At 44.4% G+C, this 19,397-nt stretch overlaps 1 protein-coding gene across 1 annotated transcript; it reads right to left on the minus strand.

Moving 5' to 3' along the window:
• Nucleotides 1–1,975: 1,975 nt before the first annotated feature.
• On the minus strand, nucleotides 1,976–11,652 carry RAB11A (RAB11A, member RAS oncogene family; the record flags this gene model as incomplete). The annotated part of the gene is made up of 4 exons (XM_009701864.1): nucleotides 1,976–2,191; nucleotides 9,212–9,292; nucleotides 10,284–10,477; nucleotides 11,450–11,652. Coding segments are annotated over 4 exons (618 nt in total), but the record flags the coding sequence as incomplete, so codon positions are not given.
• Between the last annotated feature and the right edge of the window lie 7,745 nt (nucleotides 11,653–19,397).

Here is a 19,397-nt window from a genome sequence, read left to right on the forward strand (position 1 = left end):
GCGTGGGATCAAAAGTTTAAACCATTTGCTGTAGAAAGCAGTAGCTTGCTGTCCCACAGGATTTTCTTACCAGTGGCAACATAGAAAAAGAAAAAAAACCAAACAGGTTTGTAAAAGCTGTTCAGAGGCTTGACTACAGCGCACCCACAGACTGCACAGAGCGTAAAAGCTTCCTGAAGCTGTCAAACTGTCAGGGCTATGAAGTGCAGCAGCCCCAAAAAGCTGCCAGGGCTGGTCTGAGCAAAGGCGGCAACTGTGTTACATGAGCCTTTCAGTTCCTCTTCTGAGGGTACTTCCACTTCAGCACCTTCTCACAGCCTGTTCCAAGAAGCTTACTAGCTTCCAGACAGTAAAAACCTCCAGGTCAAATCCCAGTTCTCCCAAAAAGTGCACCCAACACCACACTGAGTTGTTCCCCCGTAATTCTTTATTAGAATCATGGATGAATATGTTTTAAATCAATCTAAAAAAATAATCAAAGTACAGTACATGCATAAAATACAAAGTAATTTACAAACAGATCAAAACAGCATCTTCAGAACTAATACTAGGAGGAGAAACGGATTTAAAAAAAAAAAAAAAAAACAAAAAACCACAAACAAGTGACCGACTACAGCAATGCCTTCCGTGTGCCTTACACATCATGAGCACCGCAAGACAGAAAAGTTGGATACGAAACGCAGCTGGTAGTGCCTACCCAGATTTGGATGTTCCAAGCGGGTCACATCAGAGCTTGAGAAACGTCCCCTACAACCAACTACTCCTCTGTAATTGTATAAATAACTGCTGGCAATCATACAACAAACAGTTCTTCTAAATACCATAGAAATAGAGTGCCTACGGCCCCCAAACCTCAGCATTAACGACGTGTTTGGGAACAGCACATACCGAGTGATCTGCGGTGAGTGCAGTGACAGAAGGCACAGTTCATGTATCCCTGAACAAGCTAATCGACAGATGATTTGTACTGAGCGACAGACCACAGAAGGAATGCATCCAGTAAGAAAACTACTCCAGAAGTTTTTGTTCGAGAACATATACCAAACCACTGGAATAATTTAAAAACACCAGATGAAACAGAACCGAAAACTACCACCAGGCTGTGGAAGTTATTGATTCAGCAGCTCAAGGATTTGGATATATTATGTGGCATGTATTAATGTGATATGTAATACGTGATGACACCCTTCAAGTCTGTGTACCATGAAAGCGCAAGGGCATCCTCAAATCCTGATACCACCAGCACGGTGGAGGCCAAGTCTCGGGCAGCACAAAACCACGCTGCAAGTTCCAGGGTTAGCGTGACCCTGCAGCAGTTACGCAGCTCGAGCTTTTGCTTTCTTGACAAGAGGCGCCTCACACGGAGGCCCGCCAGCAGCTCCCCGGCCAGCCTCCCCGCAGCTCTGCCGCACATCACAGCCTCCTCTGCAGCAGGTGCCAAACCACAAAAGCTCATTCACAGGTAGCAAGAACCCTGCTGCTTGTTTGCAAGAAATTCTCTTTTCTCCCCCATAATATTCTATATTAAAAAAAAAAATCCTTAATTTGACAGTCTGAAGACGTAGCCAAAACCATTTAACTTACATTAAAATTGCACTTCAGAGCAACGGGCATTCCATCAAGCTGCAGATGCTTGATGGAATACAACACCTTAAGAGAAGGAAAGATTATCCGGGCCAGAGATATTTTCCTAGTTAACCTGACGGTAATTGTTTTGCGAGGAGCAGAATAACATCTTCAAGCGCTCACTAAGGGGGTCTGTGCTCTGACTAGCGGGCGTCATGTTGGAAAGGGATCAGTTCAGCTCCAAACAATTCACTGAACCAAAACCGACAAGTCGGTGTTGGGAAAATACTGCAGCCACATAGAAGTAAGAGATTGATAAACACTGAAATCAAAGTGTTTAAGACATGGAGAAATTCAGAAGGAATAAGCAGTAACTAAACACAAGAAAGTAACTAAACACAAGAAAGTAACCACGAGAATTACAAATATATTTAAATTTTGGACCTGGGGAATATACACAGCCTTTTAGGAAAGAATGAATAATTCTATATATTCTGACAGCACTGCATCTTTGGTTTGTTTTCAGTGGTTGGAGGGACGTGAATGGGAACCACGTTGTTGCTTGGAGACATATCATTTTCGCGTCTGTCGGACATTTGCTTCTGGGAAACAATACGATAGATCTCTGGAAGATGAGAAAGAGCTAGTCATTACACGAACACCAGCAAAACACCATCAGAAAGTTAAATCTGGGGGAAACCAGGCATAAAACATATAAAGACTTCCCATAGCTTTGGAACTATATAGGTAATGCACAGAAGCTTTCACAAGAAGTTCAATTGTGACGCTTTCTATATTCAGAAAATAAAATATATTTTTGCAAAAGAAATGTTTTTTTATCAACTGTTTTACTTCCTTTGAGATAAGAGTTAGTAAACGGACAGAATTCACAGATTTTTGGGCTAGGAATCAGAAACTACATGCCCCATTGATTTCTTCTTATGGTTCTTAAGGCTACGAGGACAGCGGTCGCATGTTTGCCGAGGTATCCACAGACAACAGCAGGACCAAAAAGAACCACACAAAATTTCTCTCTCCGATAGGACTGCAAGGGCAATTTCTTCTCTCTCAGCATGTCTATCACGTACAATACTTTGCCTATCGTCCAAACGGTTTTAAATCTTCAGAAAAGGTTCATGGCGGTCCAAAAGGGGAGACTCGGCCCCTTAAGGAGCACACAAACCCTTTACAAAATGCACTGCGTTAGCGTAGATAAACTTCAAAACTATGGAGAAGAAATACAGACTCCAGACAAAGAAATTTCAGCATAAATCAGAGAGCCCAGGTTAATCTCCTGTGCCTTCCTCAGCACGCTGTCAAGCCGCACACTTGCGCTGAAAGCCGTGTCCCGTTTCCTGGGATTTGTTAGTGGCCGATGGCACGTGCTGTACAGAAACCCAGAGTAGCTACAAAAGCACTTATTTCAGCTACACAGAAGAAAGAGTACAGCATGTGTAGCACTTCACCCCCAGAAAGGAAATAAAAGGATACCAAAAATAGAACACGGGGAACTCACTTGCAAATTTGAGTTTTAAAACCATTAAAGTTTAAATAAAAAAAAAAAGCTTGCTAAACCTCGGTTTAACAAAAAAGTTTTAAAGTGTTTCACATTCAGGAAAAAGCCGACCCTGCAACGACAACATCACAACTTCTACTTTGCACAACAGAAAAGCAACAAGCACACCCGCACTGCCAGCAGCGGAGCCCTGAGCCAAGGCCGTGGATGCCCACACCCAATTTGCGTGCTCCAGCTGGCTGCCCTGCCGGGAGGTTTCAGATAAGCCCAGGCTGCAGAAGACCAGGGTGGCTGCAGAAGACGAGGGTGTCCATGCTTCACTCCTCCTGCACGGCAAAGCGAGGAAGAGCACAGCTCGTAAACAACTCTGGCAAAACAAAGCAAAGGTCCAAGTTCTTTCAGAGGTCTCAAGTCTCTTATCAGCTGGATAATGACCCTCCAAACACACACTTTGCCTGACCCCAAACCAAGACACATTTCTGTTCCACCAGAAATCTGTCCTTAGCGAGTAGCCTTTGTTCAGAATTTTAATGAGCTGCTGCTTCGTGCACATCCTGACATCATTTCAGTCCTGGAAATTGAGCAACCTTGTGCAGAGAGGTCCTCTTTGCTGCCAAGGGCTGATCAGAGAGTTCAGCGCCTGCTTTTACAACAATGGGAAGAGATGGCATTCAGGAGCCAGAAAGGGTCCCTGACAAACAAGGCTTGAAAACCTTGCCCTTGATGCGACAAGTTTGCACTGATATAAGCTGCCAACACAAACAGAGGCCAAGTGTTCCCCAGGAAGAGTAAGGGCAGGGCTGCACGCATCCATGGGACTGCCGGCAAAATAAAAATATCTCACGTAGATACTGTGCTTCATCTACAGACTGTACAAGTAACATTAACCTTTGCAAGTGGTGTTTTGAAAGGATCTGCCTGTTGGGCCTCCAGACTGACAGCTCAGACTCAGATAGGGATAAACTGTTCAGAAAAATGGATTTTACATATGCATTCAGTTACAGATCAAGTCCCTGAGGTGACAAACAAGTGCTGCACACATAAAAGGATTTTCTGATTTCACCCTTTCTCGAGTTCACTCTTCTTTCCAACAGTCTTACACATAAACAACTTCACAAGTGAAGTGAATATCATGAAATCAGATCTTTAAAGCCACCTGCAACCCCACGTAGGAATGTGCAGATAAAGCTCAGCTTCACCCTGTGCAGGCCGCTCAGCTGTGCTCGGCAGAGTGCCTGTGTGCAGAGGCAGGAGGAGATCTCCTCTGCGTTCTTCAGGACAAGGTTTCTGCTCCACTACCCTGTCCCAGCTCAGGGTAGACAGCCAGTTTACCTCCAAGCGTAGAACGCTGCCCATTCCCGTCCAACGGGAGAAGGCTCTTGCCACCTTTGCTACTGGAAACTCTCTAGTAGCACTCCCAGCAGCAGCAATTCCCAGTTTTCCAGAGAACTTCCTGAACAAGTTCATACCAGTCCCTAACACGAGCCGTCACACACTTCCTCCACCCCTGTAAGCAAAGACTCGCAACAGGGTGCCCTCTGTGTAACACCCTCAGCTTCCAGCAAAGATCTTCAGTAAACAGCCCTGAAGCCTTAAAAACAATCTTAACAGCATTGATTTCTCTGCTGAAAAAGGGTCTATCCCTTCTGACTCCAGGAACATATTTCCATGACCCCCACTTCCACGACCTCGCCAGCAGTTCCGCAAGGACATTTAGCAGCTGCACTCCTTGGACCCACTCGCAGCAGCCCCGAGTTTGTCACTGACTGCTGCTTCTCCCTCCTCTGCAGCGCAAACCTTTGTGCACCCACAAAGATGAAAGCCTGAACAGCTAAAACCTGCCTCTCCCTGGATCAGCTGCACACTCTTTCACCCCACACCGCTGTGCTGGTGTGACAGGGGAGGTGGGAACAGCTTAAACCTGCTCTCGCTTGGGCAAAATACCCAGCGACAAAGCCTACACTGAAACCGGTCTGCACAGAGGAATGCCAGGCAAATGAAGACATGCGCTTTTTAATTAAGACGCTACACTTTATGCTCTGCTCAGTAACTGAATGAGACCTTATTAAGGGCACATTCAGCAGAATGCATCGCTGCATAATTAGTAACTGTGAGACAGGCCTCACGCTGTAAGAGGGCTGGGAAAAAGTGACACTGCTGCCGAGGAGGAGCTTGTCCAGTCCTTGTCTGTTCAGCCTGTGCTAGCGTTTCATTCATTTTCAGGTGTACAGAGCTAACAAAAGAGGAAATCCCTAAATTTTTTGACGTTAATCCTCTGATGTTGTTTCCTTGGAGACGGGATTCCTTAGAGATGAAACGGCAGCAAACTGCAGTATGGGAACAGAGACAGCACAGAGGCAGGGAACGGAGGCAGACTCCAGTTTACTTTAAGGATGCTTTATCCTGCTGTGAATGCTCAGAGCGGCTAGGATTATAACACCAGTCTCTCCTATTTGCCAGATGATACAAAGCAGCTTTGTGTGCACAACAATCAGCCCTTGAAGTCTAGACATCTTGCAACAGAGTAATTTGGATAGGGACCATTACTCTAAGCCACAGCAGGAAAAGGTTCCCAAAACCTCATCTGGAATCCACAGCAGGACAGGAAACTCACTAGGTGTAAGACATACCCCCCTCTAAAAGTCCTAGATAATACAGAGAGAGGAAAGAAAAGCTTTCTCCACCTCCTTCCACCTGTAACAGCAGCAGATCACACGCTCGCTTAGGCTGTGCTAACTCTAATGGATTCATATTTCCCATGCCCAAAGCCACCCATCCCAAGTGGCTTAACCTGAGAAATTAGGTGTGGATAAGCTTAACACGGACCCTGCTACGTCTCCAAAGGAAGTACTCTTACAAGTTTCCAGCGCTGTCCCAACCAGACCAGCTTCAGTAGGGCTGGAGAAGAAAGGAGTTTTGCTACAGACCTTAGTCATGACACCCTGTTCAGGGGAGATCTGAGCAGCTGCGTGAAAGGCATTGGGAGCAGCCTGGGATGTCTCCGAGGTGCAGTTCCCAGCACCGCAAATACTGGCAGAGCTGGTGCAGCAGCATGCCCTGCCCCTTCTTCTGTCAGCCACCTCCGCTCGCTGCCCGTGGCAAAGCCCGTTGGCTTTACCAACTTCCTCCTTCAAAGGGCAGCGAGCATTCCACCCACAGGCACTATGCTCGGAGGCAGCCTTGCCAAACACAGACTATCCATGATTCTGCAGGGTCACTCTGAAAACCACATTCCTCAGATGACTGCTCCACCATTCCTCAGATGACTGCTCCTCTCTTTCCTTCAAAGCAAATCATAAACAGAAAAAGCCAGCCGTGAAGCGTTATCGAGAAGTTTATTGGCAGAACATTTGTCCTTAGCATGCCAGTCGCAGCCGAGATGGAGCCAACCTGCTGCTAATGCATTATTTACTCCATCTTTATCTCCCTGAAACAGGAGCTCCTGTCTGGAGCGAGCCACATGCCCACTAATCAGCAGAAGTGCTTCTTCCAGCACAGTTGAACCAGCCCCTCCTGAACAAGGATCCTGTCCACACACCCAAGAGTTCTTCACCGAAAATACTGTCACAGCAACATGCAGGGAACATTGACATTTGCGGAAAAGCAACAGCCTCAACAATCTGTCAGAGTCCACCAAGGGCAAGTTTTAATTGCTTTTTCTCCCATTACAGACTGCTCTCCCTTACAGAAAAATTAAACCGGCGGGGGGGGAAATTCAAACCTCCATGAATTAGAATCAAAAATAACTTCTGGAATAAAAAGTAGTGTTGGAAGCAGGCGAGGAGAGATAAAGAAACAGGCTAGCCTGTGCCCAGGAGGTGAACTGCTTCCCCATGGCAACAGCAGACTATCGTCTGAGCGTCACACAGCTCGGTGGAAGTAAGGCAGCAGCCCAGGGCACGCAGGAAACTTTCCACCTCTTCAGCCATCACTGTTAGAGAACAGAACGGTCCAACAGGAGATGGGGCAATTAGGTGACCAGTTTATATTGGCTGTGACAGCCTGACAGCCACCTTGGGAGGGGATAAACAGTGTCTGATATATTTCCAGTTCTGTTTTATTAGTGCTGGTGCTGAATGAGTATGAATGTTAATTACCTAACCTTCATCCGAAAGCCCTGATCCCCTCTGAAAACTGAAAGAGCAAGCAGCAAGGCCATTTGCTCTACATTACACACAGCACATTTGGACAGAATCTGACCTCCAAGTTCAGTCTAGGCGCTCCTGAGAGGAGAGGGGACTACCAAGGACACATGCATAAAGGAAGAAGTTTCAGTTTTTAGCAGTTACAAGTAAGCAATAAAAATGTCTTTCTCCTGAAAAATCCCTGTCCAAATTCATGAGCATTTTTGACAGGTCTGCCTTTAGGTAGGTAAAGAAAACAGGAAACCCAGCAGGCATCCCAGATACCATTGCATTCAGCCACTCCTTAGCCATCCACCCTCTGATGGCATTGTTAATCATGTAGGGAGTAAATGCATAAGCTAACATAACTTCTCTTTTTTTTTTTTATTTTGTGCAATGTTGAATTACAACGAAATGACAACACTGAAGTTAAAAGGGAACCACATAGTTCGGCTAAAGAGGAAACGAATTCAAGTTCTAGCCCCAGCATTGTATGAAGCAGCGAGATGACAAGCATCCCTATGCGCTGTTTATTCATCCAACACAGACATGCTTTTTTGCTAGTATATGGACAGGAGCACTACTGCTTAGGAACCCACTGTAAAAAAACATAAAAGAACCAGAACCTATCAGAAGCCTCTTACAACTAGGGATAAGACAAGAAACAGATGGACGCAGGCAGGAGACACTCCAGCAGCCTAACAACTCTCTCCGCTACTAGGGTGTTCATAAAGCATTTCAAACAACTCAAGAAACGCTATAGAATTTATACTTTCATTACAGTAAATAACTTCCTAGCTGCCTCCTCACCTGCATGTTCCAGTATGGCTAACAAGTCCTCTTTGGTGTGTTTTTAAAAGAATGTCTAAATTAGCTGGCAAAAAAAGGAAAAAAAATTCAAAACTAACGAGGTACCAGTGTCACAGCAATGAGATCTGACTAAGAGAGACACATAGTTGAGAAGCGGGGCCGCTGCTCATACCAAGCATATCACCTAGCCTGGCACATGCTGCATTGGGAAGGACGCAGTTTAAATTTGCACTAGGGAAACATGTTGGAGGCACTCGGAGAAAGCAGAGTGACTGCCTGGTGCACCTAGAACAGAGAGACGTACCAAGAGAGGAGTCTCTCAGAGATATTTTGAAGACCCAGACTAGAGATTTAGAGAGGCATTTGGCAAAGCTGGGAATGATGAAAGCTCAAAAGCCACACACGCCACTGTTGTCCCACTGTGCCCTGGCTACAGCTGAAGGGGTACACAGCAATACAAAAGCCCCATGACAGTTAGTGATTTCCACATCAATTTGTGAATTCCTACCCTATCCTTTATAAGCCATGGTTAAGTTAAGGTCCCCCACATAGCTGTAGTTGAATGTCTCACGAGTCTTAACAAGTTTTGCCTATCTAAAAAAGGGTTTAAACAAAAAGGAAGAACTTTATCCACAGAGCACAAAAGACACCAGCACTCACTGTCATCACATGTTAGAGAGGCCAAAAGTCCAGCCGGGACTATTAAATGCAACGGCAGCGACTACCCTGCAGCTCAGCAGTCACTACGTCTCACGCTACCAGTAGTATTGTTCAAAGGAAGGATCTCTACTCTTTCATCCCTTTTCCCTTGGCAACTCCTATGGTAACCATTAAAGAAGGAAACAAACTAGACTGACTTCCCCTCTGATAAACAATGCTGTTCTAACTTGATGCTTGCATGAGACAATTCTCTCCTGCGGGCACTCCCTACACCATACACAAATGGGAAACTGAAACATAAACTGGGCTGACTAGAAACCCGGAGCAGATCAAAGTGAACAAGGATTTACTCCTGAGTTCAAGGCTGGCCTTTCAGCTGTGACACTTCGAAACTGGACTTCAGATCTTATGGCTGTGAAGAATGATTAAATAGCAAAATTTTAAACACTTTGTAGGCAAAGAAATGCCTATTTGCGTCATATCTGAGCAGCCTTCTGCCCTTCCCCCTTGAAACACAAAGCACTAGACGACTCACCTGTCAGAATAGTCTGGAAAGCTGCTTCCACATTTGTAGAGTCTAAAGCAGACGTCTCGATAAATGACAAACCATTCTTCTCTGTGTGGACAGAAATACTATAATTAGAGGGGTACATCACATATCTGTTTCTCATCTGGAAGAACTTCTGTACCAGATTATATTTGTAGCGTTCCTGATGAGACTTGAGATATCAAGTATAAAAAGTCGTGGGTTTTTCCCCCCTTACGTGATCTGAAAGCAACGCCACCCAACACCAACGTTAGAATTCACACTCATCCCCAAGCACAGGGATCAGTCCAGTGCTGTGTTACTTTGAGGCACTTATTCCTGCATCACTAAAAATGAGAATTTGTTGCACTTTCACGAATTGTGTGAGAAAGCTTCCTGGATTTTCTTTAACTCAACCAAGTTTCTCCACCTCCCACCTGCTAGTATGTCATGGCAGCTTATTTAACAGGGCTAGCGCTACAGGGGAATGACAGTCCTCTACCTGCAGGCACGGATCTTCACTGGCCATAAACTCGGCAAATGCAGCTACAGCAAGACTTAATGTAAGAAACCCAGCTACACTCCTGGATGAAAGAAATTTGGCCTAAAACAAGGCAAGACTTACAGAAACTAGAATTATTTTTCCACAGAATTTTTTCTGTAACAGCAGTCAGAAAGCTGGTTTAATGACAGTCTGTTCAACCACAGGCATCTGCAGAGGGCACCAGATGAGTTGGTACAAAGAGGGCAATATACAGGTGCAAAGCTACCACCATACAAGAAACTCAAATCTAAAGCCATAGGCACAGTTTCTGCAAGAGAAACAATGCACAGGCTAGAAACTAAATCCGATTTAAAATCCTCAGGTGCCTCTGGCTGATTCTTGAAACCACATCAGCATGCATGTTCCACAAGGCTTCCTTTTCGACTGAATTAAAAAAGAGGCAAACACTAGTACGTGACACTGAGGAACATCACCAGTAGCATTCTTTTTCCTCCTACGAGCACGCTTACGTATTTGAGACCAGGCAGGCAGATCCCCAGACAGTTAGCATTAGGAAATTATTTTGAGTTCACCAACCTGCAAAAGCTCTGGCCTCATCTGTAGGGACTGCTCTCAGGTGGCGCAAGTCACTCTTGTTTCCCACAAGCATGATTACAATATTGCTGTCAGCATGGTCTCTCAGCTCTTTCAACCATCGCTCTACATTCTCGTAAGTAAGGTGCTTAGCAATGTCATACACCAACAATGCCCCTACAGCTCCACGATAGTACCTGTCGGTGAAGAGACGTGTTAGAGAACGAGCAAGAAATATCATGATTAAAAGTGACAAGTTACCGTGCAATAATCAGTAATAGCTATTACTAAGACAGCTACACAAAACAAATATCCAGAAGCAGGCTATGTGGGACTTGAAACAGTGAAGTGGAGCATCCAGACTAGGGTTATGCCACAGGACCACGACAGCAGCCAGGACAGCTCAGCACCTAGGGGGTAAGCCAAACCCCATGTTTGCGAGGAGAACCCTGCATCCCAAAAACAAGGCTCTGGAATCTGTCTGTGGGGAGCTACTGTCACCTTCAACCTCTGATCCACTCCTGAAGTCTCCCCCACCCATCACTGTGGGTGCAGTATGGGCACGGCCCACAGCGATAGAGAGACTACAGAATGACTCACTGCATCATAAAAATGTCAACCTGATCTATTCCCTTTAGAAAAGGCCACAGCTGGTCTCCTTTCAGACCAGGGAGGCACACAGTAATGCATTCAAAAAGAGACAGGCTGTGTTCTCCCACGCCACAATTACCCCCAGCTTTACTTAAAACCAGCTTTTGCTATGCCGGGGTTTTTTTCAATTAAATAAGCACGCAAAGTGAACAGTCTTTCCTTGCTGCTACAGGAGGATTCCTGGTCTTAGGTTACCCCTGATAAAACCTCCATGAACACTGATACTACTTTAGCAATCACTTGCATTGAAGTGAGTCTCTCAAAGCTCTTGCATTCTAGGCTTGAAATGCCTCCAGTTATGTACCATGAGAGCACTGAGAAGTAAATCAGTTTGTGCAGGGACACACTATATCAAGTTCCTGGGATGAATAATATTTAACCTTCCTTCCACCGCAGGTTGTGGATATTACACAATAAAATACAAACACCCCCGGTTTGCAGTTTCCGAGGAATAGGAAAGGCCCAAAATTACCCTCCTCAGCAAAAGCTTCTCTTCAGCTGTACAAGCTATCACTTACGCTGATGTTATAGCTCGGTATCGCTCCTGCCCTGCTGTGTCCCATATCTGAGCCTTTATTGTCTTCCCATCAACTTGAATGCTTCTTGTTGCAAACTCTACTCCAATGGTGCTTTTGCTTTCCAAGTTAAACTCGTTGCGAGTGAACCGAGACAGAAGGTTACTCTTTCCTACTCCAGAGTCTCCAATAAGTACAACTACAAGACAAAAATGAGATAAGAATCATATTCCAGGTGTCGATAATACATTGACAGTCACCTGCAATAAACATTTATTTTCCTGAATGAAGCATGAATGAAAAGAATGGCAAAGCCACCACCCTAGTCATGGGTCTACTGTCCAAGTCTTGATATTTCTAGAGAACCAGAGCTGTCACATTCACCAGCATTTTGAACAGACATTAGATTCAACTTTTACTTGTTACATTTCAGTCTCCTCTGCCCAATGTGGAAGAACATTCCTCCTCCAGGAAGAACATACCTGGCTGTCAGTGCAAAAGCTGGGGACCATTTGAATTTCACATCCTTGTAACAACATTAGAACTAAAAAACAAAACAAAAACCCCACACAACTGAGATCTGTTTTGCTTAAGGAGTCCACAACACAGGGCAAGCAGCAGACTCTGTCTTCATTTTACACCCTTCATATCTTTGGAGAAGAGATGTTCCCCCCTGGAGTAGAAAAATTTGTGAATGGAAAAAAAGAACCAAACCCAAAAACCCACAAGTCCACCATCACTCCAATGGACAGCTGAAAGCGTTAGCTGAGCCACAGCACCCTGCTCTTCCGCAGTCCCTCGCTGCTGCTGCAACCCCCGGCCACTTTAGGCCAGAGCCTGAAACTGCTCTAAAACGCTGCCGGGGTATCGCTGGGCCTCAGAATTAGAACCACCATCCGCTCCCACTTCCCCGGCTCAGCTTGGCTCATCACACCACCAGTGCCAAGCAAACTAATTGGAAGGATTCAGCTACACCTGACAAGAGACTGACAGAAGGTTTGAAGTCCAGTTCCTACAGGAAAAAAAGCGTCACGAGGACTCGCTGCAATATCCTGTAATGCTGAGTGGAAAGGTGCAAGTTTAAGTGTAACTTAAAGCTCGCTACCAAGATGCAGGCCGCTGGATGAAACACATTCACAACCCCGAGTCACTCCAACAGGAGCCTCTCGGGATGATCTTACACCCTTAACGAAGATAAGGTAACGAATCGGTAACAGAAGGAAATGGAAGAAAAAGAGTCAGATCCTCGAGAAGAAAGGCTGATAACTTTTAAGTTCGGCAGTGAATCAACACCAGCCCAAGCAAAAGAGTGCACACTCAGGTGACCAAAAAATGTTGTGGCTATGCTTGTTTTGAAAAAAACAGAAATACTTGCTCAGTAACATACATCATTTAACAGTTAAGACACTGCAACACAGTGTTGAAGATTCTCTGTGGTACAACAGAGGAAGGAGTGCACCAAACACACTTCAATCACATGAGAAGCCCCCCACGGAGCCTTGGTCTAGCAGCGCAAACACTCCCATCTGCTGCTGCACCGCGCAGCAGCCCTCTGAACGCCACCTTCGATTTAAATAATGCAAAACAATTCTGGCAAATGGGATTTTCTCTGACTGGAAGGGCAGAGCAGCACCTTTTAAACACCCTCCATAAAATGAAAATTGCAGCAAATGCTAGCTTCAAACATGGCCTTGTGGAGAATACGTCATCAAAATAAACATCTTTCCAGCTTCCTCTGCCAGCAGACTCAGCACACAGCTGGCCGAGCCACAGAAGCTGCGTAAAGCGCGGAGCGGCTCCGGTAACCACTTCTGTTGCTGAAGATCACAAGCGCAGGTAGGTAGCGAGCACATATGCTGAATGCAAATAGGATTCTGCTTTCCTACGTGACAGGTCAGCACTGTTCAGTGTCAGCTGCCCTGACACAGCTGAACAGCTTTGCTGGCACAGGAGATGCTAAACCATAATAAACCTGGTGCAAGGGACAGTGCACCTAATTGCGTCATCACCACCTGGCAAACTGCCATAGCTTTCCCCTTTCATTGGCAAATAAGTTCTTCAACACTATTTTGGCAGGTTTAGGCCACAGTTTTAGGTGACATATTTGTGTTCACTGGGATGTGTTAAAAACAACAAGTTCCAGGGAGGCAAAAGTTGTCAACTCCCTTCGCACACCTCAGTCCTGCTATCACCCAGCATCAGCTTTGGCAGCGGCCAAAAACTGCTCTGAACAAGAAAAGCAATCCACAAACATAATTTCCTTTTCCCAATAGGATGCATCACATACCTGTTAAGTATCCCCCTCAAATATATTTTTGTTGTTCAGTGCATATTTCAAAGCACAGCTTTAAGCCATTTAACAATAGACGGATCATTTTAATTCCTCTGCCTAGTTTTTTTTCCTTACCTTGTCTGAATCTCACGCTGCTTATGTTCTGAATGGTTTCCAGCACCAGACTAATATGTCCCAATTAAAAGGGGAGAATATTGGCCTTTTCTCCTTGAAGTCAGCTATTTCCTCTACTTAATCGGGCCATTGCGGCTCCTCTTGAATACGGACACAAGAACAGCCTGCCATGTCAGCAGGCACCTAAGACTCCTCACACTTCCTGAATTTCTGCCAGTCTGAGCAAGTATCCCTCTTTGACTACAACTATGAACCAAAACAGCTTTAACAGCCACTCAGATTGTATTATCCTTATCAAACCACCTCATTTTGATATTTCATATTACAGTGTTCCCATGTATTGCATTCTTAGCAGAGAAATACAGTAGGAATGACCTTGGATGGCCGGGTCCCACTCTATCTATCCCAGGCAAACAGTTTCTGGGAGGGAAATGATGTTATCTCGTTCCATGTTAAAGCTAATTGTTCCTACACACACACACTGTGATTGGGCTTTTCTTCCAGAAACTCACTCCTAACGGTTAGAAATTGCATTCTAATTTTCAGAAGAAATTAGTGGTCAGCTGACAGTGATGTTCAAGTGCCAGCATTGCCCATTAGCTTATTAGTTTCTTCTCCCAATGGTGTTTACGCCGGGGTATTTAGAGAAAGCAACCACATCTTCTCTTGGCTTTGTTCTACTAGCTGACTAAGCCAACTTCTCAAATGTTTCCTTATGAACAGACTGTCTATTTCTCCAAACATCCTCCCTAAAAGTTTCTCAATTTCTTTTCCACACAGTGAGAACTGCACACACCATTCTAAGCAAGATCTCCCTGTGATGTATACAGGGATTTTAATACTTCCATCTCTACTAGGCATACCTGGAGCTGGAATTCCTTTTCCTGACCATATCACCTTGGTGGATCAGTCTGCCTGTGATCAGGCCTAATTGTTCTAGCTTTAAGTTGGCAAACTTTAACTTTACCAAACCCCTCTGAGTCCCCAGGGCATAAAACCTTACATCCTGAATCGCACCTCTTTTGGAGGACTGCAGTCCTCATCAGCATGCAGCCCTTCCAGCGCTGCGCTCTGACCTTCTCCTGTACCACCCAGCTTGCATCACCAGCAAATTCCTTTACTCCATCAGCACTGGAACGAGGAAGGTCTAGAGGAAACATTTAAGCAAGTTCAGCCACAAGACCTCTTCTTGAAAATCTCCATCAATAACCTTCTTTGGACCAGCACTTTCCTTACAGGAGCAGCACCTTAGAAACCTTCGCAATCAAGGGAGATTTGCATTGGCACATCCTGAAAGGCATGAAAGCGATTGCCCTGCCCCAAGTGACTACTACTAGGCATGTCATTCTTACTGGTTTAGTGATGTACCAGTTCAATAAATGCATTGATTTAAAGCACGTGTTTGCAAGTGACTATCTACTGCATTAACCACCCCAAAGGTTTAAGACAAGGTTTGGTGGAGAGGGAAAAAAAACCCAAAACACAAAACCAAAAAAACCCAGACTATGAAGTCCAAGCTACTGGGAAAATGTCATCCTGTAATTCCAGTTTTATTTCTGTAGAAGACCAAAATAAGAATTCAATTTCCTAAGTTGCATGGAAAGCAATTTAGAGAATGTCAAGAAAGGATTATTAATTTTTCACCACCACTCACACAATTTTTATTTCTGTTAAACCTCTTAGTTGAAATTTTTCAGAAAATACTTCAATTATTTCATGAAATATATTACTGACAACCTAACCAGGTTGAAAACAGGAAGTCCGGCATCACTAGCTTGTACTGTCTATGGTAAAAGTTATTTCATGAGTCACAAATTACACAATTTAAAACAAGTGCACCAGCGTTAAGGACTTACAATGCCTAAAACCACTCGTGTCTGCACTGAGCTCTGCTACGAAGAGGCATATCAATAAAGAGCCTGGACTCATCTCCATGACCCCCAGAAGAACCTGCTGATGAACGCCTCTTCCTGCCCACTTCAGTCGGAGTCTAAAGGAAACGTGAATGAGATGACTCAATTCTACACCTTGTAGGTAGCTGGTGATAAACCTAACACAATCATGTCTTATATTCATCTCCTTCCTCACCTGTGCCCCCCTGTTTTATTCACCCATTTCCTGTCACAAAGGGAACTGGCCTTTCAAAGGCACTTTGGGGTAGGGGTTGTTCGTTACTCGTATTTACTACACGTAATGCAGAGTTAGGCCTCCAAACGCCTCTGCAGTAAAACGGCTAAGCCAGCAGGTTTACCACAGCACAGAAGTGCCTCCACATCTAACGTAGCGAAGGCAAAGGGCTTGCTGCCATTGTAAAAACCAATAGGTGTCATGCAACTACTTTGCCCTACAAATTTCTCTAAACAAAACACACAAAAAACGTGTTTCCTAAAACCCAAACCAACAAGTTTGTTCAGTTTCAGAGCACTTCCTCGATATCAAAGGGAAAAGTTGGAGAAATTAATATGATGCAAAGTAGGAAGCATATAGCTGAAACTGGAGCTTTTCCTAACGATAAGCTGAATGTCACAGCAAGTCAGGTCCACTTCTCAGAAACAAGAAGCCTGACCCCAAATCCAGAGTTCCAGATGGTCAAGCTATAGACATAATCCTCTCGATCTTTGTCCACAGAAAACACAGAAGACATCTTCTACAAGTGAGGGTTACTTTGATAACTACTCATCTACTGCATTAAACAGAAAGAGTAAAAAGTTCCTGCATTTAAGCCAGGCTTAATTTAAGCCAGGCTTAATTTATTAAGTAATATCCTTATATTATATTTTCCTCCCATTAAAATTAGAGTAAGATTTCTACAAACTGGACTTCACAAGTCTTGCATTTCCTCAAGTGCTGTGCTGGGAACAGTAGGCACCGCTCTCAGCTAAACCCAAAAACTATGGAAGAAAATAAAGACCTGTGTAGCTGGACAAGAAGAATTTACCAGAAATTGTCTTCTTACAAGCTAGGTTTAGGGTTTAACATAACTTAGGCTGAAGTGTTGCAACAGACTCAGGAGAGGCGTATTTTGTAACAGGTACTGTGATTTTATCGTACAGCAGCACAGGTGGGCTCCGCTTACACCCACCAGCACAGTCAGCCAGACTTTAACATACAGCCGCTGTCAGTGGCTGACAGGACAAAACCAGAGGTCTCACAGAAACAGATGCATGGCCGTTTAACTCAATAGTAGTAAAAGACAGCTAGACCAGAGAATATCACCCAATTATTTTAAACCAAGTCAAACTCTGAACTCAGTCCCATCAACCTACCATGTTGTTTCAAGTTCATAAACCCAGAAGAACTGTCCTACTGGATTAAGTGTCCTTATAGACCAACACCCAGTCTGACTGTCAAGAACCAACGTCTGAGAAACATTATGTGTAACAGAACAAACAGGCTAATCTCTGTCCTAGCAAGCCCTTGCATCTTCAAACAAGCAATACCACCAGACTTGCCATTGTAACCATCACACTGAAACGCCCAACATATTTTTCTTCCTCTATCAACTTGTACAGTCTTTCAAACCCATTTATAGTACTTACGGCAATGCACCACTCCAAAATTTGCATATACATCTGTGGGACTTTATGTCCTTTTGTTTTCGCCTGCTGCTCTAGAAAAGCAGCTAAATAGATATCCAGAGAAATTATGACAAACAGTAGATACTTTCCCTATTTGCCCTTATCACTCACTGTTTTAATTTTGATAAAGTTGTACATCACCTCAGTATAAGGGATATGAATCCATTTGGTCTCTTTTCTGATTATTGTGATGCCCTTTTCCATCTTTTTAATTCTACAATATCCTTTTCAAAATGGGTATGCCCATCCTGCCTACATTTCCCCTCAATCCCCAAGATGCTCATGTCTCGGACTCAAACATCAGCTTAATCTTCTCCTCAAGTTCTCATTTCCCTTTCCAGGAGTTTTTTACCTACCTCTTGCTTTTTGACCTGGTAAGGAGACATTAATTTCAGAGACTTACTTCCAATAATTTCAAGATCATTCCAGAGCGATGACAGCTTGTTTAGAACTACCATCACCCTTGGGAAGTTACAAAAGTTTCCACAATTTGTATTACTCTGCATTTGTCATGTTATTTCAGCTGCCACATTAATCCCAGTTGTGACATTGCATCAACTTCCTGCAGTCTACTTTAGCTTTGCAAAACCTGAATCACTCATCTTCACAACACTATTTTCATCGCATTCCCTGCACTCCCAACACCTTCTATAAACTAGTCTAAACAGAAAAAGCTTTAGGAGAGGCAATCAATCAAACTAGCTTGAACTTTTCTATATTACTGGATCCCAGCGTTATTATTTCCAAATTATCTGAGGAAGCAGGTCTAACAAAAGATAGGACCTCTCCCAACAGACTCTGAATCACTGATATTTCTAGGCCTTCACAGCCAAAACATTAATTATAAGCATGCTGACAGAATCATATGAACACGTAAAAGTAATGCAATGGTTTTGATAACTTGTACACATAAGTACCTAGAATAAGATTGCTTGATGTAATTAAACTGGTGGTCAGCAAGGCCCTTGCCAATGCTGCAAGCTGAGAAAAGAGGTCCTTCTGGGTACTTCCTGATTTGATTTTAATAGCAGATAGATGACTGATTTATAGTTAGAAATAATGCCACTTTCCACATGGCAATTGGATAAAACAGGCAACAACAAAGTAATTCCTCAAAGTTATTACAGGAGTTTAAGGGTACAGGAAAAAAGCCACTGATGTTTCCCTCTACCTGTATCTCATGAGTAAACTGGGTGTTTGTCTATTACAATGTAACAAGCAATACTTTAAATCCTAAATTCAAATTTACAATACCATATCGCTATAAACAACTACTTTTTACAATGCTTTGCTTGCTTTTGCAGCAGAGTTTAAAAAATTGGATAGTCAACTTCGAAACATCAGCATTTCCTTCCATGTTTCACAGCATGCTTTACGAACCTTTACAGTAGGCTGGTATTTTACTCTGCAGGGAGCGAAAACCGAGTAGTTAACTACAACCTGCAACATTTTAACCCAACTTGCTGCTGTATGGCAGACTGGAGGGGCTGGAGTCCTGGAAAACAAGATATTCCTGCCCTTCTCTGCTGGGTGCCGCATGAGGTGCCAGGACAGGACACAAGATCACTGGCTGTGAAACAGCAGTCACGTTCATCCCTTGTGAAGGGCTCAGAACACAGAAGGCAGCAAATAACACTGCTTTATTAAATTAGCTGCATCATCTACCAGCCCTGAGCATATAACTCACTCACTCACAGCCCTGTTTAATACCTAGAAAAGGAAGCAAGTCCTTACCAACCCCGGGCATCCTCGCTAATAATCTTTGCTCGCCATCCCAGCGGGCTAGCCGTCGCCTCAGCCTGCTCATGGAGCAGAAGCCTTGGACAAGACGCAGACACGCCAGATGACAGCTACGAAAACCTGCCCGAATCTGACATTTTGGGGTTGGGAGCGCGACCAGCGCCCGCAGCGCTCCGGGGCCGGCGGCGACGCCCAGCACCCCCCCGGCGATCGACCTCCAGAAACA

Source organism: Cariama cristata, unplaced genomic scaffold (assembly GCF_000690535.1).
Source record: "Cariama cristata isolate BGI_N322 unplaced genomic scaffold, ASM69053v1 scaffold44176, whole genome shotgun sequence".
Classification (NCBI taxonomy): domain Eukaryota; kingdom Metazoa; phylum Chordata; class Aves; order Cariamiformes; family Cariamidae; genus Cariama; species Cariama cristata.